This window comes from Silene latifolia, chromosome 6, assembly GCF_048544455.1.
Source record: "Silene latifolia isolate original U9 population chromosome 6, ASM4854445v1, whole genome shotgun sequence".
NCBI classification, from domain to species: Eukaryota; Viridiplantae; Streptophyta; class Magnoliopsida; order Caryophyllales; family Caryophyllaceae; genus Silene; species Silene latifolia.
In genome coordinates, this window is record NC_133531.1 from 86,767,946 (window position 1) to 86,789,170 (window position 21,225).

The 21,225-nt window shown below is 35.7% G+C and overlaps 1 protein-coding gene across 1 annotated transcript in view; it reads left to right on the forward strand.

The window, feature by feature from the left end:
- Positions 1-377: 377 nt before the first annotated feature.
- Positions 378-21,225, forward strand: part of LOC141658830 (chalcone synthase-like) — a 75,868-nt gene continuing 55,020 nt past the window's right edge. Inside the window, exon 1 of the mRNA XM_074465618.1 lies at positions 378-650. Coding sequence (XP_074321719.1) covers positions 470-650 — 181 coding nt within the window. The 5' untranslated portion in view covers positions 378-469. The remainder of the gene's footprint in view (positions 651-21,225) is intronic.

Genomic DNA, 21,225 nt, shown 5'->3' on the forward strand with positions numbered 1-21,225 from the left:
CATATTTTACGGAAAAAGCAGTCTACTCCTTAATACTAACAAATTTTATTATCTACTCCTTCAAAATGACAAATAATGTTATTTATATATTTGTAATTTGATCAAAATTTGTCTATATCTAATTAGTAGTATAATTACATTATTGTCTTGCATCTGAATTATCAGAGTGAGCAAATATTAAAGCAACCAAATTAAATTGTTTATGATCATGGGTCCTTAAATTTAGGAAAAGTAAAAAATCCTTTGAATATTTGACTTTCAACCACAGAGCGACACCTAGGCTCTGTGGTTGTTGCTTTAATAAAGAGGATTTACTCTTCATTAATACATTGTCTTCTTCTTTGTTTATTCATCACAAGTCCTATATAAACCTCAAGCCAAGACGAGTTTTTCGAACAAAGGCGGAACGTTGGTTTCTTGCGAACCAAATCTTTTTTTTCTTTTTTCCTTAGACAAGTTCTTATCACGGATGGGTTCAAAAGAGGAAATGAAGACCGTCCAAAAAGTGAATGGTAATGCCACCATCCAATCAATCGGTACTGCCAACCCATCCAACGAAATAACCCAAGAAGAGTTTGTTAATTTCTATTTCCGAGTTAACAATTGGGGAGATGATATGACTGAAATTAAGGACAAAGTCAAGCTTATCTGTATGTATTCTATCATCTTCTTATGATTATATCTATACTAGCTTAGGTTCCATACTGCAGTCCATATAAACCTCAAGCCAAATTCGCTTCCCCATAATATTTTATGTAAGTTTTATAATTTATACTATGGTTTTTGTAACATGTGCCCGAGACACACATTAATAAGATAAATTTTATTAATCCACACGATATTATTATAAGATATTGAAGTATAAACTCATTTTTATCATAACTAATGAGAATATCATGTGAATCTTTCATGTCAGAAAAAACGCTTCCACTATTATAATTTGAGCCTCTAAGACTCCTATTCGTATTTAGCTATTTTTCATTTTATTCTTTTTATCGTAATTGTTAAATCCAACACGTCATTTTACTCAATCCAAAACATTTTACCCGTTTTTCCATCACTACCCTTCAAACAAAAAAAAAACCAGAATTCTCAAGCCCGACATCCCTTCCAACAACCCCAATCACCGTCCACCAGCACCGGCCGCCTGCCCACGGCGCCGACCTCTTGCCCCCTCACCGTCAACTCCATTCTAGCTCCACCGTCGATCCAACACCTTCGTTGCGGCTGAAGGTGAATCGAATGATGGTTATGTGGCTGAGTCGAGGCGACGAAAATGGTGGGGAGAGGGTGGTCTATGGTTGCGGGGAGGGGTGATCAGCACGAGGATGGGGTCGGTGAGGGGTGGTCAGCGGTGGCGGGGGTGGGGGAGGGATTGTTGGCTGTTGGGTGTTTGGGTTAGGTAATGTTTGTTTTTTGGGAGCTGATATGACTGAAATTAAGGAGAAATTCAAGCTAATATGTAGGTATTCTATCATATTTCTATGATAAAAGATCTCAGGTTCATTTAGACGTAGTTTAAGTTTCTAATTAGTTCGATTAGTCTAGTTCCTATAAATTTGGTGTATTCAATTCAGGTCCTGTTAGTACATCTTACTTATTTACATCCTCGCATTCTTATTTATTTACTTATTATATTTGTTTGATCATTAGTTAAAACACTTCGCTCCCTTAAAGTTCTTACACTAATTCTCATTTTAGGCGGATTATTCCGTCTGAAGGTTTCAAACAACCCATATATGACTCATTTACAGAGCTTTATGTGACCATTTTTATGTTAAAATGTGACCATTTAAATTGGATCACATTTAGTTGTAAATGCGTCACATATAGCCCGTCTGAAACCTTCTACCGAAATGACCAGTTGAAGGAAGACCTTCTGAATCCCCCTTACTACTAAGAGAATAAAACCCTTAGTAGTTTTCCCGCCTAAATTGCATAATCCTCATATGGGCCTATTTATTTGGATATTAAATCATGGGAATGGGAATGAGAATGGATAACAACCCACTAAATTGTAGTTAAACGTACATCCCACTATATTATGATAATCTAGGATATTATTATACAATCTCCATAATTACGATTAAAATTATCATGCAATCATCTCCATAATTATCATCCCTTCATCAGTTAATACATATTTGATCCGATGATATAATTCTCACGAATTTTATGCCTTTAGTGAATATAATAATATAATATTTATTTTTTGAATAAATTGACAAAGTAATTCAAGTAAAATTCATGAATTTATTCGGATTAAAAGTGTCGACTTTCCTATTTTATTTATTTTAATAGTAAAATTTTATCAATATGATCCCCAAAAAACTGAAAATGAGTTGAAACTAATACTCTAAATGCAAACATATCTAGCAATTACATCTAAAAGTTACCGTGCTGTAGCACGGGATCTATACTAGTTTCTTATTATGTGTTAACTATTCCCTCGTAAAATTGGTATATGCATGATTTTACATGAAAGCAAACCTAGATAAATAAAAGTTTTTTTCTTCATGATATTCTTATATTTTATCGAATTTTACTTGGCATCCCTTGTTTTTCAAAAATATCACCGTACCTCTTAAGTTTAGTAAAAACCTTTTAAAATACCCAAAATGCTGTAATTCGCCTCATTTATTTTAAAGCTTAGTTTATGAACTTTTTGTTGCTATTTTGACAATAACTTGTCATGCCATTAACATAAATATCTTTTACTCAATTCTAAACTTATTTTCATTACAAAATTCAATTAATTAAAACTCTAGTTTTAGTAGTTTCAATATTTTAATATTTATGTACTAACTTTAGGGGTACTAATAATAATTTTAAAAAAATAAGGGGTACCCCGTAAATTTCGAAAAAAATATAAGGGTGCCATATTGGACAAACCCGGTATGTAGATAATGTAAGACTATATAATGACGCGACTTATTATTAATGAAATTCTATAGTATATTATGATACTCGTAATATGCTCTTATCTAATATAATTTCCTGATAATTCTATTATAATATAACAATATTCTGTAATAGATAAATATGTCGCATCGACTGCCAACTTTAAAGCATCTCCAATGGTTTGTTTTAGGGACTTGCTTGCAATATTTGTAAATTTGTAAATGTGTAGCTTATGAGCATTCTCTACCAAACATATAGCTTAATTGGTATGAAAAAAACAAAGTAAATTTCATTATTGGATGAAAATAATAAAGTGGGACCCATATAAGCTACAAAATGGCGTACATTTCCATTGAAACAGTTTGTTGTTTAAAAGTAAAGTAGCTTAAAAAATCGAGTTGTCAATAAAGTTACAATGTATTGTGTAGCCATCCATTAGAGTTGCTCTTTTTTTTGGGAAGAAAAGTACATGATATTAACTAAAAAGAATATTCAAATATATCATGGACGCGGGTCGGTGGAAAGCGGCTTGATGGCCGACATAAAGTTAATAGTACACATACGAATTACAAACTAAGGAGCGTAGTCCCAATTAAAGCGACCATTACAAGAACAAGTATCGACTAAGGAAAATTTGGCAAGTGCATGTGCAACTCCATTAGCCGACCTCTTCTCAAACATTATCTTCAAATGGTGCGAGCCTTCCAAACGTTCCCTCCACTCAAGGATAATATTAGCATAAGGACCACAATGGGGGGCCTTACTCAAGATAGTAATGACCGCATTAAGGTAATCAGAGGCAAGAACAAACTTGTCCACGGACTGTACACAAAACCAAAGCCCTTCTCTAATAGAAAGGACCTCACAAATAAAGGGATTATGGGTAAACAAACGAGTCGACCAACCCAAACCCAAGACTCATTGTGTAACAACCTGGATTATAAAACAAAGGAAAAACGTACTATAAAAGGATAATCAGAGTACAACACTGATAAAAGGGTCAAGGTGGCGGAAACACCTGACAAATCCGGTTCGCTACTAAATCCAAAACAAAACTACTACATTATTCAAGGTTCTCAAAACATAAAAGCAAACTCCTAATTTATTATTCGTCTCGCCCCTCGATGCATCCCAAACAACATCTTCCAAAAAATGACGAGCATTCAACCCGAGAATGGGGGTCGACAATCGATCGGGAGTAACTAGATGCTCTCCGGTCATGTTTACAACAATTGAATATAAAAAACAATCAATAACAATTGAAATGCATAAATAGTAAACCTGTGAGATAGTCTACACTCATGAAAATCAAACTCAGACTTACTACTCATGACATTCATAACGCTAGATGAATGAGACTATATGAACTTAGACCATATGCAACCACTAGACCATGGAAACCTACAAACCAAAGTAAACACGATCCACAGCACATAAGGCACAAAGCTAGCAACAAATCATAACGAATAGAGCGAACGCCCCTAGAACATTTAACTGATGAACTAGCAGATGGAACGTTTAACTGACGAACCATCGGTTGTGAAGTATTTAATCGATACTCCACGGTACTATGTATAGCGTATCACCACCGCCTATATGACTAAGACCTGGCAGACCTCTCGATGCATTAATCGTACATCGAACGACACACGGGACCGAGTAACGTTTAATCGATTTAATTTGGCCACCCCCGAATATAGACCAATAAACCTCCGAAGAGCAGCTCTTGATTCATTCTGATAGTATTTAACTGATACTACCGTCATCTATTCGACTTAGCCAACAAACAAATATGCACAGTTTAACTGACTGCACACGACATGCGTGAACCACATCACGACTCAACTCAGAAGAACAGTTTGACTGACTGTCCAACTCATGCAAAGGCACACTTTAACTGACTGTACAACTCATGCGTGAATAACATCACGACTCAACATAGTAGAACAGTTTAACGATCGTCCTACCAACATATGAATAAGAGTAACCAACGACACATGCACACATTGTCATATAGTAACTGAACACAATACAACATGTGAGGCAAGCATAAACAACCAAGGTTATAGTAACCTTAGTCATAACATGAACTATGGATGCGAGGTTATAGAAACCTCTACTATAACTTCAACATATATAACTTGAAGTTATACTTACCTCAACCAAAACCTTGACACGAAACTCAAAGTTATACTAGTTCCAACCATATCCTTGAGCCATAAATCTCAGGGTACGTTAGCTCTAACTATAACCTTAACTCGTACTTCAATGTTATAGTTGCTTCAGCCATAACTAGAGTAACTACCCAAAGTTGTATTAACTTTAGCTATAACACTTGAATCATCATCAAGGTTAGACTAGCCTTAGCCATAACTTTGGAGAGCACCCTTGGCCGCCCATCATGCCGCCACTAGGGTTTACTCGTAAACCCTAATTGCGCTCATGACACCTATAATAAACATGTAAACGACATACGATATATGATTAAAGCAATAAAACATAAACAAGCATGCGAAAACATAATTAACATGATAATAGACGATCAAACACGTACCAATTACAAATCAATTATTAAATCATGTAAAACATCAATTGGCATAAACATAATTAAAGGAAACCACCTAGTTGCCTTATTAGCGATTATTAATGATGCAAATTAATGAAAACCTCCAAGAAAGACACGACCATCAAAGTCTTGTCTCCAACTCGTGTCAACATCCCGAAAAGCGACACAAAATAAAAGCACAGACCGAAACCCTTGAAAACGACATGAAAGACTGTTCTTCTTCTTCACCCATTAAAATAAGAGACCTTAAATGTAGATCTAAAGGTCCATACAAATAATTCTCATAAAAATATATGGAGAAGAATATGTTGTAAAGGTAAGAGCAAGGATTATGAAAATATAATTTTCTTTTGAATTGGGAAGAAGAAAAGATATTCAACAATAGAGTTAAAGGGAGAAAAGAAGAACAAAAGAGAGAAATGGAGGAGAAGAGGCGTGCGGCACAATCTCATGCACAAAACAATGAATTGACCTAGTTGCTTGCTAGGTTAAATTCTATTTATAAGGGGAATAACTAATGGGTTTTGGGTCCATTAGTTCATACAATGAATTATCTGATTACAAATCAGATTGGACCATATTAAAACGTAAGAAAGTGTTATAATATAAAAGTAATTATTAAATTAAAATAGTAAAATTGTGCGTGGACATTTTAACCCTTCCAAAAGTAGATTAAAACGAGAAATAATAAAATATAGAATGGAAGTGATAAATGTAAATATTTCCAAAATACATCCATACACTTCGAAATAATTAATTTAATTAAATAATTTTATAATAAAATATTATTATAAAAATACGGGGTGTTACAATCCAACCCCCTAAAAAGAAGTTTCGTCCTCGAAACTTGAATTTCAAAGATAAGATCAAAAGAAGGTAAGATTTACAAGTGATCATCAATAAAAGTCAACTCGGAATCCTAAATTGCGCACACGATCAATATCAACGCTCAAACCATAGAGAGATAGCTCACATCCTCATAGTTATTATCATCTTCACACTCTCTATCACCTTAAAACTCACATCAGACTCAAACCATCGCAACCCAACATAATCTTTAAGCCAACATCTAGTCCTCATATTTCAATCACTCATCCAAATATCATTAACCATCATTAAACAACACATATGACTTCTCAAAATTGTGAACTCGTTACTATTACTCCAAATCCACAAAACCTTTAACAGATACTCCAATTATAGTTTACTATTCACCACAAGATCTAACATCAGTCAAAGCCCTAAATAAAAAATCTCCAAACATAAGGTATCATTTGAACGAGAAAACTGTTTCACTCATGAGTGCCATTAAAATTACTCCTACTCTAATATCCTCAAAGCGAGTAGTGCTTACTACCAATCACAACTCTCATGCCTCAAAAAGCTTATAAATCTCAATGATTCTCGATATATATCTAGTATTCAAAGTCATCAATCTCAAACCTCAAACTTTAACTAAACTGTCATAATTCTATCCAACCTCAATCTCCTGACAAAATCATTCGTGGCACTCACAAGACCCAATTATTTCATTTGAACACTTATATTCACAACGTTCCTAAGCACCCAAGGAACCATACACCTTTAGTTAAGCAAAAACCTATTGTACGACCACACACTTATCATCGACAACGCAATCCCATCAATGTTTACTAATAACACCATACAACTCTCATCACCTGTGCTCATATAATCACCCAACTTATAACCTCAATTTGTAATTACAGTTTACTATACATGAATATCATCTCAACATCACAATTCCATCATAAGACTTTAAGAATCTATGTCCGTCAATTAATCACTCATACGCTTAAATAAAAAATCTTTATCCCCAGATAGAACAAACAAATATCTATGTATCCTCAAAGTAATAACATCCTCAAAACTTTCTTAGCTCAGTATAAAACCTTTAATACTCCTTCTCCAAAACTCTATATGTTATCCCAATTAACACTCGCATACAACTATGTTACTAAGTTCTAAACCTCAAATAACCAAACATTGATCTCAAGGTTTCTAACATCACTCGCAAAAGGATCAAAGCTTCCACTACGAGATGATCACAAGTAGCTCTAAAGAGATTTGAAACGTTTTCAAGTTACCGTGAAAGAATAAATAACTTGCAAACCAAATCAAAATATTTCCGTGCAATACCACAAAGCAAAAGAACACATTCCTTTCGGAAGTAAAAGCTTAGAGAGAAATCAATGTGAAAAAGGGTAATTACAAAAGTTCAAAGAAGAAGGAACTGGAGTTGAAATAAAGAACGAATAGAGAGTAACAATAGATGAAAGAAACAGAGGACAAAGATAAAAGAAACCTTTGGTCCGAAGGCTCAAATAGAAGAGGTATGATTAACACGTGCAAGGATTACAAGAATAGACGACTCAAAAACAATTTTATGTACTCGAAGACAACAACTTAAGATAAAATAAATAAAGCAGATAACCAGAGTCTTACAATTCTCGTACAATCATCACTCAAGGTAACAACATCTCGTAACATCCTTTCATCACATCTCCATAAAACCTCGGGACCAAAAAATCTCTATATAACTCCTACTTTTACCATCACTACATCCTCAGATTATCAACTCTCAAGATTATAAACTCTCACGACATCAACCCTCAAGTCCTTCCACTCACAAGAACTCCATCTAATCACACTTAATGAATCAATCTATAACAATCTCTATACCCTCAAAAGATGAACACCACGATTCATTATAACCATCTTCGACAAGGCCATTCACTAAGTCAACGCGAGAACACCTTAACATTAACATCTCACAAGTCCATAAATTACAATCTTTCATAACTCCCTAATAGTTATTAACAATTCTTACTCCTCAAATATGGTATTCTAATTATAGACGAGTATAGTCTCCAAAATTCCCAACGTGCTTAATCTAAGTCTATGATAACATTCAATTCATTTCCATTATTCTATCCTTGATCCATAAATAACTCGCATAACCTTTTCCCTTAACTCGGGCCAAAATCCAATAATTCTAACCATTAAAAGCATAAGCCACGATATTCCCAAATAAGACCATAAGATGAATCCACTCATTATGTCTCTCACTTCTTATGAACTATGAAACCACAATCATATATATCATGCCACATATCACTACTCACTATCATAAATAAGGATTTCCTCGAATAAATAAAAGAACCTAACACCTATAATCCCAAGAGAAACATCGTCATAACAACCTCTATTCCCAAAGTAAACTTCTTCTCAACAACCTCTAATCCCAAAGTAAACTTATTCGTTACCAAACTCATAATAATAAACGTTCTTTTCTTTCATACTTGGATATCCCAACCTGCCAATCAATCCTAACTTGAAACCTCAAGAAACCACAAGAAGTTCAACCTCGAAATCACCTCAAGCAAGGACAACACCACCATATAATCTAAAAGGACGAAAGTACGATAAGAGTAAAGCTCGGGTTACCAAGGATTAAAAGTTTTGACCAACATATAACGAAAATGCACGATACGTAACATGCAAAGGACATTTTTAAAAATGACCGTCTTTAAAACAACAAAGCATGCTCGAAAAGGTCATACATGAACAACACATTTTATACAACTAATGACAAAACAAAACATCAAGTCATAAACAACAAAGTACATAAACTATACATTTAATACAATTAATAACGATACGGGATATTAAGGCACAATCAAACAAGTGCGTAAACAAACAAATACATGAATAACACATGTAATACCAATTAACAATGTTGCGAAACATTAAGGCATAAAAAGTAAGTACACGAACAATAAATGTGATACAATTAATAACAATGCGAAACATTAACGCATAAACAAACAAGTTCTTAATTGTTTCTACCCCATTTACTCTCACTCATTTACTAGGTCATTTATTTTAGTCATCAACTAAGCGAGAGTTGGGAGCGTGTTCGCTCTGATACCAACTGTAACAACCCGGATTATAAAACAAAGGAAAAATGTACTATAAAAGGATAATCAGAGTACAACACTGATAAAAGGGTCAAGGTGGCGGAAACACCTGACAAATCCGGTTCGCTACTAAATCCAAAACAAAACTACTACATTATTCAAGGTTCTCAAAACATAAAAGCAAACTCCTAATTTATTATTCGTCTCGCCCCTCGATGCATCCCAAACAACATCTTCCAAACAGCGACGAGCATTCAACCTGAGAATGGGGGTCGACAATCAGTCGGGAGTAACTAGATGCTCTCCCAGTCATGTTTACAACAATTGAATATAACAAACAATCAATAACAATTGAAATGCATAAATAGTAAACCTGTGAGATAGTCTACACTCATGAAAATCAAACTCAGACTTACTACTCATGACATTCATAACGCTAGATGAATGAGACTATATGAACTTAGACCATATGCAACCACTAGACCATGGAAACCTACAAACCAAAGTAAACACGATCCACAGCACATAAGGCACAAAGCTAGCAACAAATCATAACGAATAGAGCGAACGCCCCTAGAACATTTAACTGATGAACTAGCAGATGGAACGTTTAACTGACGAACCATCGGTTGTGAAGTATTTAACTGATACTCCACGGTACTATGTATAGCGTATCACCACTGCCTATATGACTAAGACCTGGCCAGACCTCTCGATGCATTAACTGTACATCGAACGACACTCGGGACCCGAGCGTTTAAGCGATTTAATTTGGCCACCCCCGAATATAGACCAATAAACCTCAAGAGCGCTCTTGATTCATTCTGATAGTATTTAAGCGATACTACCGTCATCTATTCGACTTAGCCAACAAACAAATATGCACGCAGTTTAATCGATCGCACACGACATGCGTGAACCACATCACGACTCAACTCAGAAGAACAGTTTGACTGACTGTCCAACTCATGCAAAGGCACACTTTAACTGACTGTACAACTCATGCGTGAATAACATCACGACTCAACATAGTAGAACAGTTTAACTGACTGTCCTACCAACATATGAATAAGAGTAACCAACGACACATGCACACATTGTCATATAGTAACTGAACACAATACAACATGTGAGGCAAGCATAAACAACCAAGGTTATAGTAACCTTAGTCATAACATGAACTATGGATGCGAGGTTATAGAAACCTCTACTATAACTTCAACATATATAACTTGAAGTTATACTTACCTCAACCAAAACCTTGACACGAAACTCAAAGTTATACTAGTTCCAACCATATCCTTGAGCCATAAATCTCAGGGTACGTTAGCTCTAACTATAACCTTAACTCGTACTTCAATGTTATAGTTGCTTCAGCCATAACTAGAGTAACTACCCAAAGTTGTATTAACTTTAGCTATAACACTTGAATCATCATCAAGGTTAGACTAGCCTTAGCCATAACTTTGGAGAGCACCCTTGGCCGCCCATCATGCCGCCACTAGGGTTTACTCGTAAACCCTAATTGCGCTCATGACACCTATAATAAACATGTAAACGACATACGATATATGATTAAAGCAATAAAACATAAACAAGCATGCGAAAACATAATTAACATGATAATAGACGATCAAACACGTACCAATTACACAAATCAATTATTAAATCATGTAAAACATCAATTGGCATAAACATAATTAAAGGAAACCACCTAGTTGCCTTATTAGCGATTATTAATGATGCAAATTAATGAAAACCTCCAAGAAAGACACGACCATCAAAGTCTTGTCTCCAACTCGTGTCAACATCCCGAAAAGCGACACAAAATAAAAGCACAGACCGAAACCCTTGAAAACGACATGAAAGACTGTTCTTCTTCTTCACCCATTAAAATAAGAGACCTTAAATGTAGATCTAAAGGTCCATACAAATAATTCTCATAAAAATATATGGAGAAGAATATGTTGTAAAGGTAAGAGCAAGGATTATGAAAATATAATTTTCTTTTGAATTGGGAAGAAGAAAAGATATTCAACAATAGAGTTAAAGGGAGAAAAGAAGAACAAAAGAGAGAAATGGAGGAGAAGAGGCGTGCGGCACAATCTCATGCACAAAACAATGAATTGACCTAGTTGCTTGCTAGGTTAAATTCTATTTATAAGGGGAATAACTAATGGGTTTTGGGTCCATTAGTTCATACAATGAATTATCTGGCTACAAATCAGATTGGACCATATTAAAACGTAAGAAAGTGTTATAATATAAAAGTAATTATTAAATTAAAATAGTAAAATTGTGCGTGGACATTTTAACCCTTCCAAAAGTAGATTAAAACGAGAAATAATAAAATATAGAATGGAAGTGATAAATGTAAATATTTCCAAAATACATCCATACACTTCGAAATAATTAATTTAATTAAATAATTTTATAATAAAATATTATTATAAAAATACGGGGTGTTACAATCCAACCCCCTAAAAAGAAGTTTCGTCCTCGAAACTTGAATTTCAAAGATAAGATCAAAAGAAGGTAAGATTTACAAGTGATCATCAATAAAAGTCAACTCGGAATCCTAACCGCTGCGCACTCTGATCAATATCAACGCTCAAACCATAGAGAGATAGCTCACATCCTCATAGTTATTATCATCTTCACACTCTCTATCACCTTAAAACTCACATCAGACTCAAACCATCGCAACCCAACATAATCTTTAAGCCAACATCTAGTCCTCATATTTCAATCACTCATCCAAATATCATTAACCATCATTAAACAACACATATGACTTCTCAAAATTGTGAACTCGTTACTATTACTCCAAATCCACAAAACCTTTAACAGATACTCCAATTATAGTTTACTATTCACCACAAGATCTAACATCAGTCAAAGCCCTAAATAAAAAATCTCCAAACATAAGGTATCATTTGAACGAGAAAACTGTTTCACTCATGAGTGCCATTAAAATTACTCCTACTCTAATATCCTCAAAGCGAGTAGTGCTTACCACCAATCACAACTCTCATGCCTCAAAAAGCTTATAAATCTCAATGATTCTCGATATATATCTAGTATTCAAAGTCATCAATCTCAAACCTCAAACTTTAACTAAACTGTCATAATTCTATCCAACCTCAATCTCCTGACAAAATCATTCGTGGCACTCACAAGACCCAATTATTTCATTTGAACACTTATATTCACAACGTTCCTAAGCACCCAAGGAACCATACACCTTTAGTTAAGCAAAAACCTATTGTACGACCACACACTTATCATCGACAACGCAATCCCATCAATGTTTACTAATAACACCATACAACTCTCATCACCTGTGCTCATATAATCACCCAACTTATAACCTCAATTTGTAATTACAGTTTACTATACATGAATATCATCTCAACATCACAATTCCATCATAAGACTTTAAGAATCTATGTCCGTCAATTAATCACTCATACGCTTAAATAAAAAATCTTTATCCCCAGATAGAACAAACAAATATCTATGTATCCTCAAAGTAATAACATCCTCAAAACTTTCTTAGCTCAGTATAAAACCTTTAATACTCCTTCTCCAAAACTCTATATGTTATCCCAATTAACACTCGCATACAACTATGTTACTAAGTTCTAAACCTCAAATAACCAAACATTGATCTCAAGGTTTCTAACATCACTCGCAAAAGGATCAAAGCTTCCACTACGAGATGATCACAAGTAGCTCTAAAGAGATTTGAAACGTTTTCAAGTTACCGTGAAAGAATAAATAACTTGCAAACCAAATCAAAATATTTCCGTGCAATACCACAAAGCAAAAGAACACATTCCTTTCGGAAGTAAAAGCTTAGAGAGAAATCAATGTGAAAAAGGGTAATTACAAAAGTTCAAAGAAGAAGGAACTGGAGTTGAAATAAAGAACGAATAGAGAGTAACAATAGATGAAAGAAACAGAGGACAAAGATAAAAGAAACCTTTGGTCCGAAGGCTCAAATAGAAGAGGTATGATTAACACGTGCAAGGATTACAAGAATAGACGACTCAAAAACAATTTTATGTACTCGAAGACAACAACTTAAGATAAAATAAATAAAGCAGATAACCAGAGTCTTACAATTCTCGTACAATCATCACTCAAGGTAACAACATCTCGTAACATCCTTTCATCACATCTCCATAAAACCTCGGGACCAAAAAATCTCTATATAACTCCTACTTTTACCATCACTACATCCTCAGATTATCAACTCTCAAGATTATAAACTCTCACGACATCAACCCTCAAGTCCTTCCACTCACAAGAACTCCATCTAATCACACTTAATGAATCAATCTATAACAATCTCTATACCCTCAAAAGATGAACACCACGATTCATTATAACCATCTTCGACAAGGCCATTCACTAAGTCAACGCGAGAACACCTTAACATTAACATCTCACAAGTCCATAAATTACAATCTTTCATAACTCCCTAATAGTTATTAACAATTCTTACTCCTCAAATATGGTATTCTAATTATAGACGAGTATAGTCTCCAAAATTCCCAACGTGCTTAATCTAAGTCTATGATAACATTCAATTCATTTCCATTATTCTATCCTTGATCCATAAATAACTCGCATAACCTTTTCCCTTAACTCGGGCCAAAATCCAATAATTCTAACCATTAAAAGCATAAGCCACGATATTCCCAAATAAGACCATAAGATGAATCCACTCATTATGTCTCTCACTTCTTATGAACTATGAAACCACAATCATATATATCATGCCACATATCACTACTCACTATCATAAATAAGGATTTCCTCGAATAAATAAAAGAACCTAACACCTATAATCCCAAGAGAAACATCGTCATAACAACCTCTATTCCCAAAGTAAACTTCTTCTCAACAACCTCTAATCCCAAAGTAAACTTATTCGTTACCAAACTCATAATAATAAACGTTCTTTTCTTTCATACTTGGATATCCCAACCTGCCAATCAATCCTAACTTGAAACCTCAAGAAACCACAAGAAGTTCAACCTCGAAATCACCTCAAGCAAGGACAACACCACCATATAATCTAAAAGGACGAAAGTACGATAAGAGTAAAGCTCGGGTTACCAAGGATTAAAAGTTTTGACCAACATATAACGAAAATGCACGATACGTAACATGCAAAGGACATTTTTAAAAATGACCGTCTTTAAAACAACAAAGCATGCTCGAAAAGGTCATACATGAACAACACATTTTATACAACTAATGACAAAACAAAACATCAAGTCATAAACAACAAAGTACATAAACTATACATTTAATACAATTAATAACGATACGGGATATTAAGGCACAATCAAACAAGTGCGTAAACAAACAAATACATGAATAACACATGTAATACCAATTAACAATGTTGCGAAACATTAAGGCATAAAAAGTAAGTACACGAACAATAAATGTGATACAATTAATAACAATGCGAAACATTAACGCATAAACAAACAAGTTCTTAATTGTTTCTACCCCATTTACTCTCACTCATTTACTAGGTCATTTATTTTAGTCATCAACTAAGCGAGAGTTGGGAGCGTGTTCGCTCTGATACCAACTGTAACAACCCGGATTATAAAACAAAGGAAAAATGTACTATAAAAGGATAATCAGAGTACAACACTGATAAAAGGGTCAAGGTGGCGGAAACACCTGACTAATCCGGTTCGCTACTAAATCCAAAACCAAACTACTACATTATTCAAGGTTCTCAAAACATAAAAGCAAACTCCTAATTTATTATTCGTCTCGCCCCTCGATGCATCCCAAATAACATCTTCCAAACAGCGATGAGCATTCAACCTGAGAATGGGGTCGACAATCAGTCGGGAGTAACTAGATGTTCTCCCAGTCATGTTTACAACAATTGAATATAACCAACAATCGATAACAATTGAAATGCATAAACAGTAAACATGTGAGATCATCTACACTCATGAAAATCAAACTCAGACTTACTACTCATGACATTCATAACACTAGATGAATGAGACTATATGAACTTAGACCATATGCAACCACTAGACCATGGACACCTACAAACCAAAGTAAACACGATCCACAGCACATAAGGCACAAAGCTAGCAACAAAGCATAGCGAATAGAGCGAACGCCGCTAGAACATTTAACTGATGAACTAGAAGATGGAACGTTTAACTGACGAACCATCGGTTGTGAAATATTTAACTGATACTCCACGGTACTATGTATAGCGTATCACCACTGCCTATATGCCTAAGACCTGTCCAGACCTCTCGATGCATTAACTGTACATCGAATGACACTCGGGACCCACAACGTTTAACTGACGAATCTGGCCACCCCCGAACATAGACCAATAAACCTCCGAAGAGCAGCTCTTGATTCATTCCGATAGTATTTAACTGATACTACCGTCATCTATTCGATTTAGCCAACAAACAAATATGCACAGTTTAACTGACTGCATACGAAATGCGTGAACCACATCACGACTTAACTCAGAAGAACTGTTTAACTGACTGTCCAACTCATGCAAATGCACAGTTTAACTGATTGTACAACTCATGCGTGAATAACATCACGACTCAACATAGTAGAACAGTTTAACTGACTGTCCTACCAACATATGAAAAAGAGTAACCAACGACACATGCACACATTGTCATATAGTAACTGAACACAACACAACATGTGAGGCAAGCATAAACAACCAAGGTTATAGTAACCTTAATCATAACATGAACTATGGATGCGAGGTTATAGTAACCTCTACTATAACTTCAACATATATAACTTGAAGTTATACTTACCTCAATCATAACCTTGACACGAAACTCAAAGTTATACTAGTTCCAACCATAACCTTGAGCCGTAAATCTCAGGGTACGTTAGCTCTAGCTATAACCTTAACTCGTACTTCAATGGTATAGTTGCTTCAGCCATAACTACCGTAACTACCCAAAGTTGTATTAACTTTAGCTATAACACTTGAATCATCATCAAGGTTACACTAGCCTTAGCCATAACTTTGGAGAGCACCCTTGGCCGTCTATCATGCCGCCACTAGAGTTTACTCGTAAACCCTAATTGCGCTCATGACACCCATAATAAACATGTAAACGACATACGATATATGATTAAAGCATTAAAACATATACAAGCATGCGAAAACATAATTAACATGATAATAGACAATCAAACACGTACCTATTACACAAATAAATTATTAAATAATGTAAATTACATGAATTGGCATAAACATAATTAAAGGAAAACACCTAGTTACCTTATTAGCGATTATTAATGATGCAAATTAATGAAAACCTCCAAGGAAGACACGACCATCAAAGTCTTGTCTCCAACTCGTGTCAACATCCTGAAAAGCGACACAAAATAAAAGCACAGACCGAAACCCTTTAAAACGCCATGAAAGACTATTCTTATTCTTCACCCATTAAAATAAGAGACCTTAAAGGTAGGTCTAAAGGTCCATACAAATAATTCTCATAAAAATATATGGAGAAGAATATGTTGTAGAGGTAAGAGTAAGGATTATGAAAATATAATTTTCTTTTGAATTGGGAAGAAGGAAAGATATTCAACAATAGAGTCAAAGGGAGAAAAGAACAACAAAAGAGAGAAAGGGAGGAGGAGAGGCGTGCGGCACAATCTCGCGCACAAAACAATGAATTGACCTAGTTGCTTGCTAGGTTAAATTCTATTTATAAGGGGAATAACTAATGGGCTTTGGGTCCATTAGCTCATAAAATAGATTATCTGATTACAAATCAGATTGGACCATATTAAAACGTAAGAAGGTGTTATAATAGAAAAGTATTTATTAAATTAAAATAGTAAAATTGTGCGCGGACATTTTAACCCTTCCAAAAGTAGATTAAAACGAGAAATAATAAAATATAGAATGGAAGCGATAAATGTAAATATTTCCAAAATACATCAATACACTTCGAAATAATTAATGTAATAAAATAATTTTATAATAAAATATTATTATAAAAATACGGGGTGTTACACATTGCCATTCCTAACAACACACTCAATACTAGCTAAGGAAGAGGAGGGAGAAAGGACTGCATCAACGTAGACCTTGAGCGAACTATGCGATGGAAGGGCTCAGCTACTGGGGTAGCAAGAGGTAGAGGAGTGAACACATGTGGGGGGCTGCGAGATGTAGCTGTTGGCAGCCACCCAAGACGAGACTTAAGTGGAGATGGAGTCGTAAAAGCGATGAAAAGGGTTGAGCGTGGAAGTCGTGAAAATGGTATAACACTGCTTTATCCAAAGACGCCACAGTATAAAAGTAAAGAGAGTTGGCCATGAAGGGTTTGGGAGGTAAAATTCTCATGAATTTAAGGTTGGATATCAAGGGAAAAGATGGAGGTGTCGACTTTGAATTGAGTCCAAACACTGGACTCCTACACTTCCTCTCGTACAACGCCTCAAAAGGTGACATCCCAATACTCGTGTGATAGTTGTTGTATAAAAACTCTATAAGATCAAGTTTATCCTCCCAACTCCCACCAAACTCCATCGCACAAGCTCGTAACGTGTCTTCTAAGGTCTTGATGGTCCTTTTGAGTTTGGTCATCTGTCGCAGGATGAAACGCTGTAATCTTCTTTAAGGTAGTCTCTGTGGCACCCCCAAATACTAAGGTGCCTTACCAGGACCACCCTAGCATGAGAGGTCGTCACCATCTTGGTTTCCCGAGGTCAGTATATCAAAGTTACCAATCCAAAACACAATTATTAAAGTAAATAATTAAAGTTTACATGCTCCAAAAATCCAAAACCAAAGTACATGTGACTAGTGTTCAACAAATAAAATTGAATGCTAAATCTCTTGACAGCGAAAGCTAGACTTGAGTGATGACTCCCTACAACGGCCCCATAGTTAGTGAACATCATCACCTGTCACAATCTGCTCAACATCTCCGAATGGATCACCACAGATTTTACAAAATAACAACGGGGTCAGTCACTGTATAAACAAAATAAGACAAGTACAAAAGGCAAACTGCTGATCATCATCCACCTCCAACTCCCGATCTCACATCGTAACTGACTACACACTAAAGTGTGTAGCCCTGCCAGATTAACCATCGCAACAGATAATCCTCACCGCCAGTGGGGGACCGCAGCTAATCCCCACCTAAGCCCCCGCTCATCAACGAGCAATAACAATATTCATTAACATGCACATCCCCTTCTATGGCGGGTTCCACGGATGGCGAAACTAGGGCGTGAAGCCACTCCCACAAGTGACTCTACTCAGCCGAGGATGCACCTCGCGAACATCATCATCAACAATCACAACACCAACACCAACTCCAATACACTAACAACGATCAGCATATAATCAATAGTACAACAATTACCACAAAATCTTATAGTAATTAAACATTAACTGAGTAGGGATGAGATACACAAGCAAGCAATATAGAACGGATCCTCTACGAAGCCCTCACCTAACAACAATCACATAATTCCAATTATCATATACAAAAACCCTTTTCCCAAATCACAAATTAGGACAATGACCTAAAAGATAAACCAATACAATTAATGAAATCAAAAGCTTACCGACGCGATCGATGAAATAAATGATGAAGAAGACTCGCTAACAATCCACACACACTTAAGAGAGATTTGGAGAGGATTAGAGTTACGTTGAAATGTTTAGGTTTTGTGAAAATGATTAGAAACTTTTAATCCACGATTATATAACTCTAATCCTTTCTAAATCAAACCGCGGAAATAACACCCGTCGGACCGGATATTGGGTCGAGTATAGAGTATACTCGGTCGAGTATAGAGTATACTCGGTCGAGTATTCCCATACTAGGCCGAGTATTCCTGGCCATTAAACTGTCCAGAAACACGCGACACCCTTACTCGGCCGAGTAAGCCATATTCGGCTGAGTAACAGACTTAGGAAAAACCGTGGTATTACAGTCTTCCCTCCTTAAAAAGAACTTCGTCCTCGAAGTTCACACTATACACACAAAAAAGAGTCAACAAGAGCCACATAACTCCTGCTACATAAAACAAAACACCCAACACAACCAACCAGATGACACAAACATAGCTAAATCAACACAAAACATAACTAAACCAACACAAACTAACTCAAAACAAACATGCGACCATCTCCTACCCCCCTAAAAAGACAACGGTTACGTCCCCGTAACCATAAATACCTGATAAAAAAGGTGGGGAAGCGCTCTCTCATAGCCACCTCTGGTTCCCATGTGGCCTCTTCCACATTATGATTAGACTAAAGCACCTTAAGTAAGACGGTCTCACCGTTCCTTGTCTTGCGTACTTTGCGGTCTAAGATATCTTTAGGAACCTCGGCATAGGATAAAGACTCATCAAGCTTGATGTTTTCAACCTCAAGCACATGTAATGGATCACTCACATACTTCCGGAGCTCTAAAACATGAAACACGTTGTGGACTCGATCCAAAGCTGGTGGTAAAGCTAACCTGTAGGTCACCTCAGCTACACGATCCAAGATCTCATCTTTAAGGTCGTACCCATCAAATCCTGCAACTCCTGCCAAAACCGTGATATAAACTTCGCATCTCGATCCGACACTATATCTTTAGGCACACCATGTAACCGATGTGGGAAATAATCTGTATACTTCCCTTTAACATGAAGGATTATAACGATATAATAAAGATGATCTATGGTCATAAAATAAAATACATAAGCATAAGTAAAAAGATTTAGAATTAACCTCGGGTCCTTGCAAAATTGGCCTAAGAACAATATCAAAATTGATATTCGCCTATTAGTTGCACCCAAGACGATCTAAGATATACCCTTTGATTATGCTAGAAATCAATCTAAAATTTTCTGTAAAATTTTATTGTCTTTGTGTTTTTTGTGATGAGAAAGAGGAGGCTAGGTCAGAAAAAGAATTAGGTTAGAAATAATTCTCCACCTTTCTTTTTATATAGACCGAAATCCGAAATCAATTAGGAAAAGGGAAACCTCCCTAATTTCGGCCACCTGAACCGAAAATAAGGAGTATAACCCCATAATGAATCAGGCACTACTGTGTGACTCATCATGGATCGAACCATATCAAGTAAGGTTCCATTTCTCCGTTCGGACACACCATTTAATTGAGGTGTTCCAGGTGGAGTTAACTGTAGAGCGATTCCACAGTCTTTCAGGTGTTGATCAAACTCATTTGAAAGATATTCGCCACCCCGATCTGAACGTAGTGCTTTAATCTTTCTACCCAGTTGGTTCTGTACCCTATTCTGGTATTCCTTAAATTTCTCAGAGGACTCACTTTTATGCTTCATTAAGTAGACATATCCGTATCTACTCAAATCGTCCGTGAAAGTGATAAAATATCTATAGCCATCTCTAGCGGTAATTGACATAGGTCCACATACGTCCGTATGTATGAGTCCTAATAGGTCACTAGCGCGCATTCCAACACATTTGAAGGAAATTCGAGTCATCTTGCCAATGAGACATGATTCACACGTGCCATATGCAGAAAATCCGAATGAGGGAATAGTCCCATTCGACAATGCCATAGATAGGTTTGATCTTTGTCACCAACCTTTAATTTCTTATTATTCATGTGTAATACTTCCGTGGTTTGATCTAAGATATAAATTCCATTCATGGAAACTGCTTTGCCATAAATAATTTCATTAAAAGAGAAAATACAACTATTATCCTTTATTGAAAATGTAAAACCGTCTTTAGCAAGTACGGAAACAGAAATAATGTTCT